The 22,640-nt window shown below is 35.9% G+C and overlaps 1 protein-coding gene across 1 annotated transcript; it reads right to left on the bottom strand.

Annotated features, from left to right (window-relative positions):
* Positions 1-478: 478 nt before the first annotated feature.
* LOC131161012 (transcription repressor OFP1-like) lies at positions 479-2,090 on the bottom strand. Its single transcript, XM_058116870.1, has one exon. The coding sequence runs from the start codon at positions 1,948-1,950 to the stop codon at positions 748-750; it is 1,203 nt and encodes a 400-aa protein (XP_057972853.1). The 5' UTR covers positions 1,951-2,090; the 3' UTR covers positions 479-747.
* Between the last annotated feature and the right edge of the window lie 20,550 nt (positions 2,091-22,640).

Genomic DNA, 22,640 nt, shown 5'->3' with positions numbered 1-22,640 from the left:
CTACAAATAATTGAAGATTTAGTTTCGAAAGTCTTTGAATTTTACCTTCCTATGTTTAAATCCAATCATTCTCGCCTCGTGTTGATTTTTGTATTTTCCGTAATTGCTTCGTATCATACCCGTCTCATATCGTGTCCCTATTGTATGGGAACTACAAAAATTTTAAGATTTAGCTTCAAAGCATCCTAAATTTTTGTCGTTCGGTATTCATATCGTATCATTCTCATCTCGTGTCGGGTTTTGTTTTAAAGATAAAAATTTTTAAACTAATTTGGGCTTGAACAATCCTGCATGCAGTTCAGCATTTTTTTTTTTTTTTTGGTTTACAATCTTTTGTACATGACATTCTCTGTTTCCCTGCGCCATGGCCCAATGCCTTAAAAGGATTAAAAGGAAAAAAATGTTTCACAGTTGCAAGAGCAAATTTTGAAACGAAGAAAAAGAAATTCATAATGATAAACTTTTTCAACACTGAGAATTTGACATTAGAATACCTAATATTTCTTCCATTTATCTTCACGATATACACATCGAAACCCAGCTTGAGCTTCTGAGATGAGAGATTTCTACATAGCTAGTCTTGCCGAAGCCCAAGTTCACCTCCCCCAATTACGAAAACTTAAATCTTTATTAGAAAGCTTCATTTAAAAATTAAAAAAGAAAAAAAGGAAAAAGGAAAAGATCAACCCCAAACCCAAGAAAAAAAAAAAAAAGAGGAAGAAATTTACATCTAAACTGTCGGAGAATTTACTTCTTTCGGATTGCAGTGAGATCGAACCAGATTTGCTTGAAGACTTTGATAATGAGGTCATGATACTCTTCGGAATTCAAGGAAAGGTAGCAAGCAAGAAGCTCTTCAAGGTCTTTCGACTCCCAGATGTTGTTCTGCACAATCATCTCCACCATTGATTCCCTGAAATCCCTCTGCGGATTGAACGACGACTTCACGACGGCGAAGCTCTCCGAGAGGCCTCCCTTCGACGAGCTCAAGCTCAAATTCGATGAAGTGCTCTTCCGGGCGGCTTGGATTTTCCGGCTAGCGATTCTCGGAGAGTGAGTCCGGAGTCTCACTCCCGGAGAGCTCACAGAAATTCTTCTACCCTGATTTGTTTTTTCATCTTTTGGGTGATAATTAATGCTTTCCTCTTCGATACAAAAAAACCCATTTGATTTTTTCTCCTCTTTTCGATTTAAACCCCCGTGCCTAATTTGTTCTCTGTTCTCTTTCTTCTTCCCACCCCCTACCCTATCGTTCATTTTAGCAGGTTTGGTTACAATTGGGGGCAATTCGCGCTCCGGAACGACGTCGAACGCGTTGTGCTTCTCAATTTTCTTGTCGAAAGAGCTCGCGTCGACTTCGTTGTCGAAATTTGCAGCGGCATTGACTCCGCAGCTGAACGAGCTGGACCACGAGACGACGCCGTCGGACGATTCAGTGGGGAGGACGCTGTCGGAGCGGAACTCCGACAAGAGTGGTTCGCTGACTTCGGTCTCGTGGGAGCTGTCGATGGGCGAGGACGAGTGCTCCGGCGTCGATTCCGGCAGAGTCCAGATGGAGCTGGGGGTCCGGCGGCAGTTGCAGCCGGCGGAAACAGACGAAGTGACGAGGCGGGGCGAGGACCGGCGGTAGCTTCGCTTGCCGGATTTGGACCGGCGGGAGGATTTTCTCGGCGGGTCAGGCAATTGGGTGCAGTGTGAGGGTCTTGGGGTCTTGGGAGAATTGGAGAATCCGTCGCCGGAGATCATGCGATCCCTGGCGATGTGATAGGATTTTCTGGGCTGAGAAAAATGGGTTTGCTTCGGTTTGTTCGGCTCTGCGCCGGCAAAGGGCTGCTTTTTCCGGCCAGGGTGAAGGGAGGAGCTCTTCTTCCTGGCTCTGGCCATGTTCTTAAGCTTGCGAAACAGAGCATTTGGTATCATATCTGATATCGTAAACCTGCAATTACCCATCAATTAAAACCCTCACACTCTCAATCTCTTCCTAATATAGAAAAAAAAGAACCAAAACTAAAAATAAAAAAGAAGCTACTGAAATCGCTCTCTCTCTCTCTTAGATTGACTCTGTTTTGGTACAACTCTGCTTTGAGACTGTTGAAGATAAAATAAATAGAGGCAGTCCCAGAAGAAGAAAACAAAAAGGAAGACGAAAAAAAGAAAGAAAAAGAAAAGGAAGCATTGGGGGTGATGGGGCCCACAGCAGTGGGGCCCACAAATGGGAGAAGAGGGTTGGCCAAAAGCTAGAGGAAGGCGAGGGTTACAAATGTGTTTTCTGGTTTTATTTGCCTCTGCCAAACAGAACTTTTGTTTTCTTATATTTCATGCAGGTTTTATTTCCCTGAGCACCTCGTGTGTCATCATTAAGATCCCTCTCTCGGAGCAAAGCAAAATCCTTCAGTGTGTTGTATGTAGCAAGCTGCATTATGTATTGACCTCCTCATCACCATTCATTTAACAGACTTCTAAGATCAAATTAATTAAATTTTTAAATAAATAGTGATGATGAACTTGGTACATATACATTTGGCACATAAAATAATTTTTCCTTTCGATAATAACAGAGTTCAAAGTACCATGCAATGTTTCTTTAAATCTTCAAAAAATTAGAAAATAAAAAGATTTTGCAGGAAGAGGATCTTTTATCAATAAATTTTGATGGAGTTTTGTGCTGTTAGCAACCGTTTGATCCACATGGTTAGCATGCACTGGGATTGGGATTCCCCCTTGTGCTTTGCCTAAGTTTTCTATGAAAAAAAAATTCAACTTTCATTTATTTATTTCAACCAAGATTTCCTCGACTATATTTTATTGTACTAATTTAATTTGAAATTTCTTTGAACAAACATTTTTTTCGGTGATGGCATTAATGAGACAGAGTAGAAATTTGAGTAATTGCAAATTAGAACCGATAATGTGTATGATGGCAAGAGCATAAGAGCAACTCATCTGGAAAAAAAAATTAAAGAATAGAAGTGTTTCGATCGAAGGACATAATCTACTATATAGAGATGCATGTCTATTGTCAAGAAAAGAAAATGATACTGTTGATTTTCACGAATAAAAAGAGGTATTTGATTGATTTAAATGTAACATAATTAGTATAGACATTTGGAAATGTAAAAGCCGCAAAAATTAAAATAAAAGGACATATCTCAATGAGAGAGAGAGAGAGAGAGAGAGATGGACGATTGATTTTTCTTCTTTGGCCCATTAGACCAACTTGTCCAATCTTTACCAGCTAATTTTATTTCCTAATCAAATTAAACTATATGATTGGGAACACATCATTTGGCTCCCTTCACCCTACTAGGAAGAAGAGCACCCTCTACCTTCACTTATTCGTTTCCAAACGTTATCTTTCCAATGTTGACCTCCTCTCGAGGTTGATTTGGGTGTCTGCATGTAACGATAATAGTTTTGATTTGGGCTTGGAGTTGAAAGAAAGAGAATCCACAAACCTAAAAGTTAGAATCTTAATTCTCAGCTTACGATTTGCAAACTGGGGTTGGAGCTTGCACTCATAGCATGGATTGGTGCTTTGTTTGTCAGTTCAATGACCTCGAGCATACGGCCTAAATCGTAAGGACCTTGTTTTAAAGCTAAAATCTGAGTGTCATTATTTTATTTGCATATATAAAGTTGTTAAAATTACCACTTATTTTGTTCGCCATATATATTTTGTCCATTTTGAAGAGCTAAAGAATGAATTTTTTTATGACTAGTACAATTTCTTTTTTCAAAATATTTCCTTTAGTTGAGTTAATACTTAAAAGTAATAACTTATAACAACAAATTCAACTAGATAAGGTGTCATTCCATTACTTGTAATTTCTTAATGTGTGAGCATTTCATTAAAAAAAAATTGCGGTTAATTGGAATAACTTATTATAGAATTAAGAGTTAAAAATACAGAAGAAAGTATTTAGTGGGATGCTCATATTAATATATACCATACTGAAATTTCGTAAGAGTCTGGTTTTAGTCTATTAATGCCAAAAAAAAAAAAAAATGATTTCTCAATACTTGCATCTATAGCTTGTTGTTGATCAACAGCAAATAAGAAAAGAGGAAGCTCGGGATGCTCTTAATGGCCTTCGGGGCTCTAATTTTAGAGACCCAAACCCAATATATATATATAAAAGAAAAATAAATAAAAGAAAAGGAAAATATATAAAGGAAAGGAAAAATAAGAAAAAGAAAGGAAAAGGATTTAGTCAAGACCAAACCGACAACGGTTGGGTGGGACTCAGAAAAATCATTAATGGTTTTCCTGTAGGTCCAAACTACCGAGAGCAGTACACAGGGGATTTGGGTTTGGCACAGGCCAAACCATCGATGATTTTAGGGAAACCATCGATGGTTTCATGCATGACAAAAATTCTATAAATAGAGGTGAGCTCATTTTTTTAGAAAAATATATTTCCTCTCTGCTAAAAAGCTAGGGTTTTGGATTTTTGGCTTTCTCCTTTGTGTGTGTCTCTCTCTCCTAAGCCTCTCGGATCACTCTCACGTGCTCTCTGATCCTCTCTCCCTCCTCTCGGAGCAAAGGTTCCCGTTCCTCAGCGAGTTTCGAAAAGCTAGGGTTTTGCTTTCCCATTCGTTTCAAGCCATTTTCGGGAAAACACGTAAGGGGAATAAATTATGCCAACTTTTTATTAAATTTGAACTAATTAAATTGGAATTTATGATTTTAGAAACATTATGCTAGTTGTATTTTTCAAAATCCAACCGATTGAAACGGAGTATTATGTGATATAATTTCTCTTATCAAATTATTAGGGTATGATACGACATTCACAACGTGTGGCATGAGATGTTTGTTGTGGTTTGGGTCATTTGTTTGTTGTGGTTATTCAGGTATTTCATAATATAATGTTGGAAGATTTGAGGAGTCCGTTATATTACCCTGGATATAAATCACAATATAACTTTAGCAGGCTTGAGGAGTTCGTTATATTGTCATTTATATAAATGGGAGTAAAATGTTGGCAAGCCTGAGGAGTTCGTTTTACTGAATTACTATGAATAGGTCATTATGAAAGTATAACAGTGGATGTCGGTTGTGAAATACATGATGAAAACGATAAGGAGAGATGCTCAGTGCGCAGTTGTGTGATATTAAAGTCCCTGTGTAAGCCACGTGTTGACTTTGGTGTATTCAGAAAAGGGGGGGGGGGTGAATTGAATTTTAAAAATTTCTCCTAGGTTTAGCTAAGCCATCAGTAGTAATACACAACCTAGGGTCTATCTAAGCTTTTTCGAATATCACAGAAAAATTATTAAGCAAATATTTAAACAAATAAATCAATATCAGTATTCTCAATCATTCACAATAATAAAAATATAAATATTCAAGTGTAGAAAATAAATTGCGGAAATTAAAATCAGACACAAGAAAATGTTATCGGGGTTTGGCCAATACTGCCTTCGTCCCCGCCTTAAGCCGCAACTCAAGGATTCCACTAGTTGCTCACTTCACGGGTGGAGCGATACCGTTTACAACACCTTACAGGCTGGTGCGCATAATTCTCTTAATCGGGTTTGAACCAATCCAATGCTCTCCTAACCAGGTCTGAGCAAGTCTGAGACTATTCATAGGGCAAGTTTCCCTCTTTCGTCCACCCGTCGAGAATACAACAGATATGAAACTTTTTGTAGAAACAAAGATGCTTCTAAACTAAGTAGATGTGTACAACAATAAGCACAATGCCCTCACATATGATATGAATACAAGCTCAGTGTGAGCATGGTGTTTTTCTCAATATAATCTTTGAGTAAAAAAAATGTGTATGATGAGAGCTCAAAGATTTTATGCCCAAACAAGAAATTTCTACAAAAATATTTTTCTCAATAAGGTGCTACAGAATCTAGGGTTTATGACTTAAAAATATTTTCATAAGCACAAACAAATGATCCTTTGAATCTTACAATGGATGTGCAAGATTCACAAGCAAATAATATTAACTCACAAGAATATTTATCAAATGAAATGAGTGGGAGAAACTAAAATAATACTCTCAAAATAAGATATGAAAATGAATAATATATGAGAGTAAAAGATATTTGATTTGTAAAACAAATGCCCAAAGAATTTTTAAAACACTGCTCTCTTGTAAGATATATCAAAAGAATAATAAAAGAGAGTGAAAGATTAAGGATAAAATTTGAGAGAGTTTTTGGGCTAATCAAGTTGCTAATCTGGAGTTATGAGGGGCTACATATAGTTATTGGGAAAAATATGACCGTTTGGGGACATAATGGGAATTTTAGAAATTGTTTAATTTAACCCTGTTTAGTCATGGTAAAAATATTACCAACCCGAGAGGTTTGGTTGGCCGTATTAAGGGTTTGGTCAACCACTTAAAGAGGTTCGGTCAATCGTGGAGATTTTGAACTGAGAATATGGTCGATTGTCTCCGGGCGATTTTGAACCCCTTCGTGGGTTTGGTCAACCATGATAGGTCTGATCGGCTACTCAGCTAGGTTCGGTCGACCGTGGACAAAATAAACTATGAGTTCGGTCGACCAATTTGGTGGGGGTGTTAAACAAGTGTTAGTTCAGCCAACCGTGGACAATACTTTCATTTCAGAACGGTCAACTGTGCGAAGTCAAAATATTGAATTTTGAACGGTTCAGTCGACTGAGGCATTTGTAATGCCCATGGTTCGGTTGACTAGACTCTGTTCGGTCAACGGAGACATTTATACTACAAAGGATTCGGTCGACCGGGCTTTTAAATTAAGCCAAAAAAACCAACGTCGGTCGACCATCTATTTTTGCCCTAAATTTGACCCTAAATTATTTCTAAACCTTTTGTATGATTTTAGTCTTTTAGGAAAAGGTTTTCTGTGAAGTGTGTTGGCCCCTAGGGTCTTTTTATGGTCGTTTTGAGCTATCCATTCACATCATGCATGCAATGCATTATATTACAGACCAAATTTAAAAACTAAAATGCATTTGTAATTGAAATTGAATGTCTTCAATCTTCTTGCTTGTGACTTCATGGAATGCACCCGATGAAATGGTCTTTATGTTCCTCCTAGCTTCCATCTCTTCCTTATGTGTGCGCTAAAGTGTTAAGCCTGCTCAAGCACTGAATACACACATAAGATACTTGCGGTTTGTCATTATCAAAACCAGGGATCGGATTCAAAAAGTCAACACCATGTACTGAGAAGTGCGCAATAAAAGTCTCTGAATGGGCCACGTACTGAGAAGTGCGCAGTAAAAGTACCTGTGTGGGCCACATACTGAGAACGATGGGGAGGGATTCTCAATACGCAGTGAGGAGGCTAGAAAGTAAAGGTGTGGTGTAGAGATGTGCATTTCAGTTACGGATGTGCATGCATGAATATGCATTGAATGTATGGTTATTATGATGTGATGTTGTAGACATGTGTGCAGATTCTGTGATATGGTTGATATTGAATGTGTGTGGGTTCTAGTTGGCAAATGAAAGTTAATTATAGCAAAGTATTAAATGTAATTTTGTACTGTGGCATTATGTATGATTGAAAAGAGGTAAACTCTCCGCCCAAGGGCTTGCTGAGTAAGGCAAGTGCCCACATAGGTATCAGTTGTAGCTACATCTAGGCTACATGGGTAAAGTTACATAAGTTATCAGAGCAAAGGGGTGTTACACGTATGAGAGTGTAAACTCCCCAATCCTCGAGACACTCTTGCTATAAATAATAGTGTATGTGAATTGAATGCATCGTGATTGTGGATATGTTGTGGTGTGATATGTGATGGTGGATGTACTATGGTAATACGTGTGATATATGTGTATGCAAATTTCTATGTTATGGATGAAGATGTATGTGCGAGTACTGTCTGCAAGTGTCTGTTTAGTTATTGGTGAATAATTAAACTATTATATTTTGACTACACTAAAACTCATCTGCCACACGCTGAAATAATTTATTCCATCCTTACTAAGAAGTGTCTCACCCCAGCGATTTATTAACTTTTCAAGTCCTTTTGGAGATCAGGCTTGAAAGCCTGGTCATGGTTTAGTTTTTGTGTCTGTAAATGAGTGTAAGATATTGGAACATTTAAGTTTTTGTTTTAAATTATGGTTATGTAATATGGACAGACAAAAATTCCTTTTTGGACGTGTAATATAGTACTCTGGTGTTTTATTTGAGGATGTTTAAATATATTCCACTTCTTGGATGATATTTATGGTATCAAAGATAGGTGAATGGAACACATAACACCCCGGGTCTCACTTGGAGGGTTCAGGGTGTTACACTAATTAGTAAATTAGTCATAAATTCTAAAAATATGGATGCTTTAGGATCTAATAGAAAGCATAAAAATTATCCCCAAAGTGAGGGCTTTGATGACTTAGGAGATCATAATATGCATTTGCTTGTCTAATATGATGCCTAAGGAAACATTTTTACCTCCAAAACTTTTTTAAAGGATGCACACTTTACTTTAAGTCAACCAACTATAACATTTAATTGGGCAAAATCCATTAACACACGAGTTAACCAAATCATCCTAGCCTAGCCTCAACTAAAAGAGGTCAAAGAGGAGCCCCCAACTAAAACGACATCCATGGCAAGATCCACATGTCAATGGGAAGCTTTCTTGGATCCTTCCCTTCCCTTGCTTATTCCTTTTCTCAAAAGCACAAGGTGTGGTTGTGCCACTGCAAGTGACTATCACTGCCATGTCACCTAGCCCCACCATTGGTCACTATTGCACCTATCAGACCTCTGATTTTTTTAAAAAAATCTCTCTCTCTCTCTCTCTCTCTCTCTCTCTCTCTCTCTCTCTCTCTCTCTCTCTCTCTCTCTCTTTAAATATCTCTATTCCATTGCAGCTTCTTTGCCCTTGGTTGCTTCTCCAACTAACCATGCCCTTGTTCTCCTTTTTAGCCTCACATGCACACAACAAAACTCTTCTCTCTTCCAACTCCCTTTCCTAATCTTTTGGCTTCTTTTTAATATCTCTCATCCTTCTATCTCACCATCCTTTATTTCTCTCATGCTCAAAAGTTGTTTCACTCTCTTCTCTCTTTTTTGCCTAATTTCACTCTGCAATACTCTCTCTCTCTCTCTCTCTCTCTCTCTCTCTCTCTCTCTCTCTCTCTCTCACACACACACACACACACACACACAACCATTATCTTTGGGACACAACACTAGCATTGATTATTTCCCAAAAATGTACTCACAACACCAATACTTACTCTAGCTAGATAAATATACAACACACCAAGTTATATGCTAAAGCGCACACACATTTCTTAAAATGGATATTCAAATCCTCAGCAAAGTACAAGCTTAAAAGACAAAGGAAAGCAAAAAACTTGGGCATTCTTAAATCTCAGCATGAAGCAAAACATTAAATAAACACTCAAGTATGCACCATTCATATCTAAGGAGGAGCAAAGGAAGAATGGTTTACCCTCTAAGATCAATAAAATAGGGAATTTCTTAGCTTCACAATTAATAAGAACAAGTGTAAAAGAAGGACTAAAAAGTTAAGAGTGAATGTGCAGAAGAGAAAATGGGACAAATTTTCCTCTCTTAATGCCCAATAGGTTGTTGCCTTTTTGAGACTGATCTCTATTTTGGTGCTGACAAATACAAGTGTCTCTTATGTGTGTGTTTAAGTGCTGAACTAGTATAATTCAGGTCACACATAAGATCAAGAAAACATGGAAGCCAAGATAGGACTTAAAGCTCAAATCTGGCGTATTCCATGATGTCGAAGAGCAAAATGAGAAGAAGAAGACATAATATTTCTTTTGTAATTGCATTTATTTTTATTATTTGGTTTGTAATAATGCATACATCTGCATAATATGGTTATTTGCTCAGATAGGACCATAGATTGACCATAAGGAGCCACAGGATTATAGACTAACCTCAGGGTTTCGGTCGACTGACGTCGGATCTTTTGGGTTAACTCAGTTGGTCATAGATTGACCTTAGGAGACCTAAAATTTTGGAAGACAAACCTTTTCATAAAAGCCAAAATCATACAAAAAGTTTAAATTATTTAAGGTCAAAAATCGGGCTTTGGGCGACCGAACTTAGAAAGTTAAAATAGTTTGAACGATCGAACTAGTTGGAGTTCAATTCATTGACTAAGGCTGAGGTGACCGTCCCAGTTTTGAACTAAACTTCAATGGGCGACCGAACTCCTAAACTCACTTTTTTTATTGTCCCTGAGCATGCGAACCTGTAGTTCAAAATCACCCTGGGCAACTGAATTATGAAGTTCAGTAGACTGAACATTTCATCGAGCGACCGAATCTCGAACGTTTGGGAAATTGCCTTGGCTTAACCAACCAAACTCGTTCTCGAGCACTCGAACGCAAAATCTTAACTTTTCTCTAAGTTTCTGTTCGGGCAACCGAACCTATGAACTGGGCGACTAAATCTCTTAGGTTGCCAGTTTTTTACTGAGGTAATTAATGTTAAAACTTAATTAAAACATTTCCAAAATTCCTAATTTGTCCCCAATGGTCATATTTTGTTGAAAAACTATAAATACCCCCTTATTTGCTTTGATTAGTAACTTTGATTAACTCCCAAATCTTCTCAAATTATTTTGTTAATTAAAATTCCCCCAAACTAATTTTTCATTACAAAAATCTTTCATTGGGGCAAATTTTTCATACTCTCTCAAAATCTCTTTCATTCATTCATGCACTTGAAAAATCATTTTTGAAAGCAAGTTTTCATTTAGGGCATTTAATTCATTAAAAGTATTTTGCTCTCATTATTTCTTTCATTATTTTAAAATCATTCTTGAGAGTAAATTTTGGTTCTCTCCATATGATTTCTTGAAAAACATTTACGGGATAATATTTTTGTTAGGGTCAAAACCTTTGAGTATTCATCATAAAAATTATTTTCAAAGATTGAAATATTATTTTGAAAAACACCCTTACTCTACTAAGCATATATTTCATATCATATTAGAGTGTATGTATTTGATCTTAATGTGTACATCTCTGCTTATATTTTTTAGAAGCATGTTATATGTACAAAAATAATTTTTATTGTACCGGTTGGGTTCATCCCATTAATTGAACTAGGGAGTCTCAGGCCCATAAGTGAGACCAGTTGGGTTCAGCCCGAAAATTGAACTAGAGAGTCTCAGCCCTGTAAGTGAGACAAATTGGGCTCAGCCTTGTAGTTGAGCTGGGGTTTTCCTCACCCCGTAAAGAGATGATGTAAATGGCTTCTACTCTGGTCGTTTAAGTGAGCAGGTTTAGTGTAATCCTTGGGGGGGTATGCCCAAGGCAGGGATGTAGGTTGGTTTGGCCGAATCTCGATAACAAATATCGTGTGTGTCTCTCTCTCCCTATCTCATTTACTTTCTACACTTTAATTTCAGTATGTGTATGCTTGTTCATGTTTTTTTATAACCATCTTGCATGCACACAGAATTAATTTAAATGAGATATGCAACACACGTGTATGTATGCACACATTGCTCACTTACTTTACATACATGTTTTATTTCGAATGGGATATAAGATGTGATGAATCGGCGTAATTGTTTAAATTAGTCGAAATATTTTTAAAATCCAATTCACCCCCCTCTTGGAATCATACCAATTCCAACATAGGCCTTCTCATATGTACGACAAAGGGGATAAAGCAACTTTCGGTTTGGAAGTGCAAGAATATTAGAGTTTCCTGAGTAGGGGACAAGCTTCGAGCTATGTGATGGAATGGACATGGGACAAGTGCCTAATGCCATCTATTAATGTGTGTCCTTGCCCAATAAGAGAGTGGCATCTAGGGGGCATATATTGTAATTTAGTTTGGCCAAGTGGTCCAATAGAAAATGAGCCACATTATAGGAAAGAAAGAGAAATTTTAAGAGTATGCTAGAAAAGGTTGGTGTATGTTAGCAAAAGATTAAAGGTTAATTACAAGTTTATTGATAGGATTAAGTCTTGATGTAAGGAATTAAGGCTTGATTGAGTCCCAATTTCACAATTGAAATCCAATTGGGGCTCAATCAAAGTGAATTGAGGTGCAATTATGCTTTAATTAGAGAATTGAGGTCCAACTTAGCCTTTTGAATATTTTGATTTTGTACCAAATCTTGGTTAGAATTTTCAAATTGTATTGAAATTAGGGATCAATTTGGTGCTTAATGTGATATAAAGGGTAGTTCACTATATCGATCTAAGTCGCGATTGGAGTAAAATAAAGATGTGATTCGTATATGGGGATCTATTAGGCTTGATTTGAAATTTTTGGGTGGGATTCATGTTCAATGGTCAATAAAGGCTTTAGTTGGGCAATGAGGATGTAGTTTTGGAGATATTGATTTTTGATGGTGCAATTGGGCTATTATGGTTCTTTGAGTCGTGTAGGCAGTTTTACTGTTAGCATTTTAGTTTTGGCTTTATGCAATAGTTTAAGGTTTCAAAAAGTCTCAATTTAGGGTTTCAACTGGTTCCGCATGACAATTTAAGGTTTCAATTAATTTAATATAGTCAGGTATGGCAATCTAGGGTTATGATGGTGTTCAATGTGATTCAAGGTGATGGTTTGCGTTTGCGATGGATGTAAAAGTGGCAATTTAATTAGGGTTTTGGTGTGGAGAGATGGAATGATGTGGTGTTGCGAACTAAGAACAACCCCTAACTAATGCAAAGGAACTCTCTTGTTTTTTTTCAATGAGTTAAGAGTGCAATGATCTTAAAGTGAGGGATCAAACTTGAGCATTGTTGTTTTTGCAATTTTCTATGTTTTATAATTTTTTGAGTTTTTATGAGAAATTGACTTGAAATCCCCAAAATTTAACCTAAAGAGAACAATTTAGGAATTACTTGCAAAAAGAAAAGAAAAAAAAAAAAACCCTCACTTGAGCTCTCAAAATTTTGGTTTTGAAGTATGTTTGCACTGAAAAGAATAAAATGGGTAAAAGCCCTATTTTGGTAAATTAACTCAAGACAACATCTAATTGCAATGATATAAATGTAGCAAATAAACACTAAACACAAGACAAGAGTTATAGAGAGGGATGAATATGTAAGTGCTAGAAAAGTGGGTTCTCTCTCACTTTATTCCATTATTTATTCTTCTAAGTAATTTTATATTAATTGCTATTATTTTGTGTTTTAAAAATGTTCCCCTTTTTTTTTGCATATTATTCTTCATTTTTTTTTCATTTTTTCTTTTTAGTTCTTATTTTCCTTCCCTCTAACCCTTTTGTTTTTATTTTTATATTTCCTTTTTTCATTTTATAATTATTTTAAAAACTTTTTATCTAGTTTTTATTTTCCCTCCCTCAACTCCTATTTATGGATTTTAAAAATTAATTTTTTTAATTTTCTATTTTAATTATTTATTATTTTCTTTTGAACATTCCTATTTCTTTTCACATTTTGATCCTATTAGAAAAATATAAATTTTCTATTTAAGAGAAATATACACTTTCCATTTTCAAATTCTCTCATGTATATATATGCCCTTGTAATCCTTGTAATGTGTGTGAATCAATAAAGAAAAATTAATTTTTCTCCCAATTTTTAACATTGTATCATAGCCAAGTTCAAAACAAAATTCAAAACCTAATTTTTTTCTTTCTTTTCCTTAACCTTCCTTGCCACAGCCTCTCGCAGCCTCCCGATTCTTCATTGTTCTCTCGGTTCTTTTGTCTCTCTATAGCAGACAGCAGCGGACGACCCTGCTTCCCAACGGCCGTCACCACCCGACGTCATCTTCTCTGGTGAAAAGCAGCAGCAGCTCCCGACGACGTCTTAATTTTTTGCTCCAACTCGTCCGCCTCCGCTCTTCCTTGGCTGATTAATCTCTTTCGCCGTCCTCAACTTGTCCTCGTCACTCATCACTAGCAGACTACCTCTCTCAGGCTCTCAGTCTCTCTCGGCTGTCTCTCTCTTTGCATCGTCTCTCTGATGCAACTCTCGGTACTCTCTCGTCTCACTCTATCTCGGCACTCTCTCATTCTAGCGTCGTCTCGTCTCTCTTTCTTTCCGGCGTCTCTCTGCTGCAACTCTTAGCACTCTACTCTGACACTCTCTCGTCATCTCCTTTGGGCAACTTCTCATCAGCAAAAACTTCCATACCCAGAGGCTTAGTTTTATATCCTTTTGTGTCTAAACGTATTTATTTTCTTCCTTGAAAATTTTGAAGATTTCACATATGCGGATTGTTTGATTCGATTTTGATTGGTGATGATTTTTCTCGTTGTGGGTACTTCAATCTGATAGCAGTTTGAATTGAATCTACTTTGTTTGTATCTAGAAAAGGAGAAACCTTAGTTGGATTGAACTGCATTCGATTGCCAGTTCGATGGAGAAACGCCTGCAAGTTCATGGACGGTTCGATGAATTGTGTTCTAAATTTTTCGCACTTTATGTGGTTATTTTGATGATTTCGTGGAATTGAGGAGTACATCGTATTCTGGGAAATTTAGCATTATTACATTTTTTTTGATTCATCTGAACCATGTCTGACATCACATCAGCGGAGGCCTCCTCCTCGAAAGTAACATCCTCATCAATACTGGACGTGTCTTCTCCATATTTTCTCCATTTCGCTAATCATCCTGGTGCCATCCTCATGTCCACTCCTCTCAATGGTAACAATTATCCTACCTGGAAGAGGGCTATGAAAATGGCCTTGAATGCCAAAAATAAATTTGGTTTTGTTAATGGTACCCTTCCCAAACCAACGTCCTCCTCAGTAGAAACTCAATTGTGGGAACGTTGCAGTGATATGGTCTTATCATGGATCCTTAACTCCATTGATCCATCCATTGTTCACAGCCTGATATATCATGAATGTCATCATGATGTATGGCTGGATTTTGAAAATCGTTTCTCTCAAAGCAACAATCCTCGTATTTTCAAGTTGAAGCATGACATTGCTAATCTTATCTAAGGTTTCGTGACCATCTCTATGTATTTTACAACACTTAAAGGTTATTGGGATGAACTCACCATGCTTGCCTCCACACCACAGTGCACTTGTGGTGTCTTAACCAAATTAATCCAAATGCAAGACACTAAGCAAGTTTTTCAGTTTTTGATGGGGCTACCTGATTCATATGCGTCCATCCATAGCCAAATTTTGGCCATGGATCCTTTACCTTCCGTCACCAAAGTCTATTCAATTTTGCATCAAGAAGAGAAGCAACGCCTTCTTCATATCTCTAGTGTTCCAACAAAATTTGCTGCTATGGCGGTTCATCATCCTTTTTCCCATCCTTCTGATAGCAAGGGGCGAGGGCGTGGCCGTCCAAAATGTGGTTGTGATGGTCATTGGAAAGCATAATGTTATAAGTTGCACGGTTTTCCCAACAACAAGTCTCAGTCTCGTGGCTCACCGGAGCAAAAACCTGGTTCTTCAATGGCTGCAAATAATGTCACAGATTTTTCAACTTCTTCTGAGATTACTATCCGTGGTCTCGCCAATGAACAATACCGTCAGGTCTTGGATCTTTTATCACCCTCAAACACCAACTCTACCAACTTTGCTAGTAACCTTGCCTTTTGTCATTCTGCTCTTTTTTTTTTTTTTTTTCTAATACTGAATGAATTGTTAATTCAGGTGCCTCAGATCATATGACTTCCAATTTGTCTTCTCTTGACAATATTCAGCTCCTTAATCAACCATGCCCCATTAAGCTTCATAATGGTGACATTGTTCCTATAACTCATACCGGCACTATGCATTTTTCTCCTAATCTCTCTCTTTCTAATGTTTTTTATGTGCCCTCTTTTAAATTTAATTTATTGTCCATCCGCAAACTCACCATTGATCTCAATTGTGTTGCTATCTTCTTTCCTACTTTTTGTATTTTTCAAGACCTATCAACGAGGAGGCTGATTGGAACGGGTGAAGTATGGGATGGACTTTGTCTGTAATAACCCAAGGAATTTTCTCATGGCCTCGTCGACAAACACATGGGATTCGTCGACAAAGGTATAAGAGGGTCTCGTTGATGAGGACATGTTTCGTCGATGAGAAGATACCGAGAGGATGTTTTGGGCGATTCTGAATTTCATCGACGAAGGGGAGAGTTCGTCGACAAATTGCTTCTTAGCCTCGTCAATGAGATGACGTGACTCATCGACGAAGCCCGTAGTATAAATAGTGTTAAACTTGGATTTTTATGTAGAAAAATTCATAGAAACTCTCTCTCTCTCTCCTCTCTTTACGGTCTCTCCCTCCTCTATCTTCGATTTTAGCCCCATTAGCTGGCGGATCAACGATCTAAGGCCACCACGACGCTTTTGGGGAAGTTCTCCCTAAGTCTGCCGGAGCGGATTGTCAGTGGGACGAAGTTAGATTTCATCCCAGATTTAGGGTAAGGTCCTTTTGTCAAAGTTTGGCTTTTCAGCAGTTGTAGGAAATGTAGTACGCAAGGAAATAATGATATTTTGTTATGAGATATATGGTTTTTAGGGTGTTGAGTGGAGAACCCTGCGGGTGTAGGACCCTTCTCAGCAGAAGATTTTTAGCAAAAATCAGGTAAGGGAAATATGCTATGTTGGGCAATTCTAATATGTTTTCAGTATAAATTATACGTTTTTACCAGATTATCATTCACAGTAGAAATTTATACAGTTTATCAACTATGTTATTATGTTTTAAATGATTGTGTGGCTTGAGAATATATATATATAGTAGAGAAACATGTTTCACAGTAATTTCCAGGATTATGTTTTACAGAATATATTTCCAGGATTACGTTTTACAGAATATACAGACAGGAAATATGTTTTACAGCAATTTTAGAATACCATGATTATACAATTTACAGTACCATGACATACAAATTTACAGTTAATTACAGAAATAACATTGTTATAGAAACAGTTTATTTCAGCGTCATGATTTATACAATTATTACAAAATCATGGTAAAATAGATAATTATATACAGGATCGTATTATATAGTATCATACCCTGATTGACCATTATAGATACGGTTTATAGAGTATAATACCGTAGCTATATACAGTATAGAGTGCAACCACCTATTCAGACAATACGTGGTAGATAAGTTGATCATGCCTATGTTGTGGACAGGCTCCCTATCAGATATGGGTTGAGGAGGGCCGATTTGACTGACGGAGTATAGTGGTTTATCCTGGTAGGCCAGCCAGTGATAAATCCCGCCTACGAGTCACACAACCCTGTCATGAGGAGTTAAATCATGACATACAGTTATCCATAGGGAAGTTTTCCAGTATTTATATGTATATACTGTTTACAGAAATAGAGGATGTACTTATGTATATTAGAAGTATTATGAATAGAAAACTTATAAAGGCAATTATGTTAAGCAACGTGAACAAGGTAGTATTATATATTATTTGTAACTGTATTCCCAAATTCAGTTATTTATAAATGTATAGAATTAGATTTTTATAGAAATGTAATTCACTTGCCACACACTAGCAATAACACAGTTCTTCTTACTGAGCGTCGTCTCATCCCATTATATTAACATTTTTCAGGTGATCCAGTTAGACGAGCAAATCAAGCTCGCAGGTAGATGGACTACACTACCGCCCTATCAGAAAGGTGAGTCTTTTGGGGTAGAAAATATTTTTGTATAGCCCTATTCAGTTATATACGTGAGGAAAGGGAATGATCTAGTACTCTAGTATTGTAATGTAAATATATGGTTGTGGATTTATGAGTATACAGCTTCTCGCTGCATAGGTTGGTGATTAGTTATAGTAGATTGTGTTGAATCAGTGGAATGTCATGGTCTTTATTATTATTACATATAATTGAATATATAGAATTTTAGCAGGTCTTTGCATTATCACTACAAACCTCTCTCCACCTCCGTTTTCCACTCTCAGTGTGTTTTTGACACTACTCTTTGGCATCAACGGCTTGGTCACCCTTCTATTTCATGTATTCTAAAAATTTTAAATATTTCTTATTCACCTTTGGCTTGTGATGTTTGTGCTAGAGCAAAGCAAACTCGTTTACCTTTTTCTTTGAATACACATAAGAGCACATTTAGTTTTAATCGGATTTATTGTGATATATGAGGTGGTTATCCTACAGCTTCACTTTCTGGTGCACATTATTTTTTAACAATCGTGGATGACTACTCATATGTTACATGGGTCTATCTTATGCACATGAAATCTTACATTTTCACTTGCCTTAAGAATTTTGGCACAATGGTTAAAAATCAATTCAATTGCATTGTTAAGCACATGCGCACTGATAATGGTAGATTTTTTCCATTTACTCCACTTTAAACCTTTTCCCATGATCACGACATTTTTCATGAGCACACATGTATAGATACACCTCAATAGAATGGTGTTGCGGAGCATAAACATCGTCATCTTCTTAATGTGGCTCATTGTTTACGTTTTCAAGTTAATCTTTCCATCTCTTTTTGGGGTGAATGCATCCTCAAAGCTACTTATTTAATTAACCGCACTCCTTCTCTCAGCCTCAATAATAAGTCCCCTTATGAACTTATTTTTCATAAACCACCCTTATATACACACTTGCGAGTATTTGGGTCCTTGTGCTATGCCCAAACCGCTCGCCAACATGGCGATAAATTCTCTCCCCATGCTCTTCGATGTGTTTTCTTGAGTTATCCCGCTCATCATAAGGCTTATCGTGTTTACAATCTTGAAAACAAAAAAAATTTCCTCTCCCGTGATGTCACCTTTGAAGAAAATGTTTTTCCCTATCATCTCATATCTCCAACCCCTACACCTTCTCCAGTCATTTCTCTTCATATTCTTGATACACACTCTTCCTACTCTCTACCTACCCAACCAATCACACCTACTCCTAGCCCTTCACCTACTCCTTCCTTCTTGGTGTATCGCATTCTCAGTCTATGCTCTTATATTGAAACAACAAAGCGGCTCTTTACATTGCCCAAAATCCTGTTTTCCACGAACATAACAAACATATAGAAATCAATTGTATTATTGTTCATGAAAAGTTACGGGCTGGTCTGTTCTTCACTAATCATATTCCTTCCCACAATCAGTTTGCCGATATCTTCACCAAAACTTTAGGTCGTGAACAATTCCAAGGCTTATCATGCAAGTTGGACATTACGGATCTCCATGCTCCAACTTAAGGGAGAATATTAGAGAAATATACACTTTCCATTTAAGAGAAATATACACTTTTCATTTTTAAATTCTCTCATGTATATATATATACCCTTGTAATCCTTGTAATGTGTGTGAATCAATAGAGAAAAATTAATTTTTCTCCCAATTTTTAACAGATCCCTTCTAATAGAAATAGGAAATTGACTAATCCAAAGTTCAATTGATATGCATGTGATACAACTATTGCAGAGGTGCGATTACTCCTTCTTTCTCTCTTGTTCCGTCTTTCCCTTTTTTATTACATTTTAAAACTCTTTTCATCAATTCTTTTTCTTTTTTCTATAGTCTCCTTTTGAAATTAAATTTCAGCCTCTTTTAGATCTTGTTAAATAACATATGGTGCTCAAGAATAAAACCATAGATAAGGGTTGTGTAATGTTCCATTTAAAACTTGAAAACTATTAGAATTGAAAAGTAAAAATTATGAAGAAATGCATTTTTTTTCATGTTCAGTTATTAGAGCGATAGAAAAAAATAATCATTTAAAATATACAAAATAAATTAACGAACAAAATTTTGATTTTGAAGATTAAAAATATTTAATTTTTATTAATTTTTAATCATATTAGAATAAAAATTTTTATAGCATTTAATATGAAGAAAAAGTATGATAAAAATTAGTTTTCTCCATAATTTTTTTCAATAAAAATTTTTATCAAAACGAATATCATTTTGTGTGATTTTATGACAATTCAATTATGTGTGTTAGAGAGAGAGAGAGAGAGAGAGAGAGAGAGAGAGAGAGAGAGAGAGAGAGATGGGACTTGGGAGTTTGCCAACTCGATCTTCTTTGTTTTTGGTGCTCTTCTCTTATAGGGTGGTCCTTTCTAATTCTCTTCTATATCTTCTTCTTCTTTTGCTTTTGGGGGAGGGGGTAAATTTCTTACTTAGCTTTTCGGTTTAATTAGTTGCACAGACATTAGATACACATACAGTGCAGAAGATATGGTACTGTTGAAGCAATCATTAAGTAATAATATAAATAAGAAGGTGCAATCATTTCCATGCATGGAATCCCCATTCATTCCCATCAATCATCAATCATCAATCATCAATCCCCCAATTTCGATTCGATCTCATTAAACCCCAATAACCCCTCTTGGTGAATTTAAATTTTAGATTAAGATAGAGGAGATCTATCCAGGGAGGAGCTAGCTAGCTAGCTGCTACCCAAAATACCCATTTACTTAAAATACTCTACTACTAAAATATATAATATGATATGCATCTAGCTATCTGCACTATTTTTTCAAGTGGCCAGGGCATAAAGTCGTCCTAAGGGTATGTTTGTTTGGTAGACCAAGGGAGGTCAGCATTGACAAATTTGAACTCCCCATATTCCATGTTTGGGTTTGGGTCTAGTTGATTTACATGCATGTAGCTCATTGCATTTTAAGGTGTAAGAATAAAACCATAAAAGGAAGAAATGACTCGGCTTATCTCCTTAATTATTCTTTTTTTTTTTTTGTACGAATGTCACGTCAAGTGGAAAATATAAGTAAAAACGTAATTATTGTTTGAATTAAAGATTTTGTTAAGAAATAAAAATAAAAGAATATTCATTTTCTACTATATTTTCTCTCGATATTATATACTAGTAAAAAGAAAAAATTATTCTAATTATGATTAAAAAATTAAAAAGATAAAATATTAATAATCTGCGAAATAAAATTTTTATTAATTGATTTTATATATTTTTTATTTTTGTTTTTGCTCTCCTAAATAACTAAATATAAAATTGTGGATTCCTTCTAATTTTTCTGTTCTTTTCATAATAAAATTTTAACCGGGACCTAATTAAATAGCAAGGAAAACCACATGACATCACTAAGCAAGTTAGTGTAAGGAGCATATGTCACACTTTATTGCTTATTCAATTAACAATTCTCAACCTTATCTAGTGAGTTGAGTATTACCATGATTAAAGTTTAAATTTTTTATATCAGAGGTCTCAAGTTCAAATCCTGGGATATAGGTTACTTCCTATTATGTAAATTAGCGCGAGCCTCCAATTGACAAAAATTATTAAAAAAAAAATCATTAGACTGGCTTCGAAGTTTGTCAACATATATATATATATATATATATATATATGTATATAGATTAGTATCTTAAGAAGCATTGATCACCATTATTTATTTATTTATTCCAAATATATCAATGTGTTGGGCTAGCTTTGAATTTTGTCGACTTACTCACACGCTAAGTTCATTAATATATATATATATATATATATATATATATATATATATATATATATATATATTGTGTGATTGAAATGCAATTTCTCAAGCAATGTCCCACTTTGTTCCTCAAAAATTGATATATAATCGAAGGCACATTAGGTCTGAGCTATACAATAAGAAAAGTCTATGTTCCAACTTAATTCATTCGGATCACTTTTTCAAAATTTAAATACAAATTTTTTTAATCAATTGAAAACTCGCATGTGTGGAGTCCAAAATACACAACAGGAACCCATCTCCATCTCATATTCGGATCAATCCTAGAACTTTTAAGAATACCCATTCTTAAACTACTACTATTACTTAAATGTCTGGGGAGAAATTTAAATATACAACCGTTAAGCACTAAGAAGAAATGATTATGTCAATGCCTTGTGAGTTAATAGTCCATCCATTTGCATGGATGATTTAAATTTTTTGAGTTAGATTTGATTAAATTTATGAACGAGAATTTGAATAATCTCACTCACTCAAAGTATGCCTATCATTAAGAGGTAATAAATAAGATTTTAAAATTTGGATCCGTGCATGTGCTTAAACTTTAGTCTGTTTTTTTTTAACATAAATAGATTTGAAAATATTCTCACGCACCCATCATTTATGACATGCATGAAATTAGCCTGGAAAAACTGTGACGAAGAAGGAAAGAAATTAAAGAGAAAATGCAAATGATAGATAAAATAAATGGGCGTAGCTATAGCTAAGCCAGCTAGAAAGGCAAGACAACGATTCTCAAGTGGTAATTTGAAAGAGACTGTGCCACCTGATGAGAAGGAAATTGATCCTTTTGAAGTTGAAATGTTGAATCAATAATGCAGTCCAGTTTGACCGCTATCTGCTGCTATTACTGAAGGTTTGGTAAGTAAGAAACCCTATTTAATGAGAGAGAGAGAGAGAGAGAGAGAGAGAGAGAGAGTGGCCCTAGGTTGGTCTGTATCTATGCTACGAACTGTGCCTAGAAATTATGGATCCTTCTAGATTGCATTTTACAATTTTGATGCAAATGAAACTAAAAAATATTGTATTTCAAATAATCTCACCTCATTTAATTCATATTATGCACCAGGGCATCGTATAGGTGTAGGATTTATACCCCCAACAAATATGAGTCTCACATGAAGGGTAGATAGATGTCCATATGTTAAAGGATATGAATAAATGTATTTATGAATTAGTAGGAAAGTTAGCTTAGTATTAATTCATATTGTGCACCAGGGCATCGTATAGGTGTAGGATTTATACCCCCAAGGGATATGAGTCTCAC

Source organism: Malania oleifera, chromosome 7, assembly GCF_029873635.1.
Source record: "Malania oleifera isolate guangnan ecotype guangnan chromosome 7, ASM2987363v1, whole genome shotgun sequence".
NCBI lineage: Eukaryota > Viridiplantae > Streptophyta > Magnoliopsida > Santalales > Ximeniaceae > Malania > Malania oleifera.
The sequence above is the reverse complement of the archived record's forward strand: the minus strand, read 5'-3'. Positions and strand labels throughout refer to the sequence as shown.

Excerpts from the sequence above, each read along its gene's own strand:
- LOC131161012 (XM_058116870.1), bottom strand. The coding sequence starts at position 1,950 with ATGGGTAATTGCAGGTTTACGATATCAGATATGATACCAAATGCTCTG.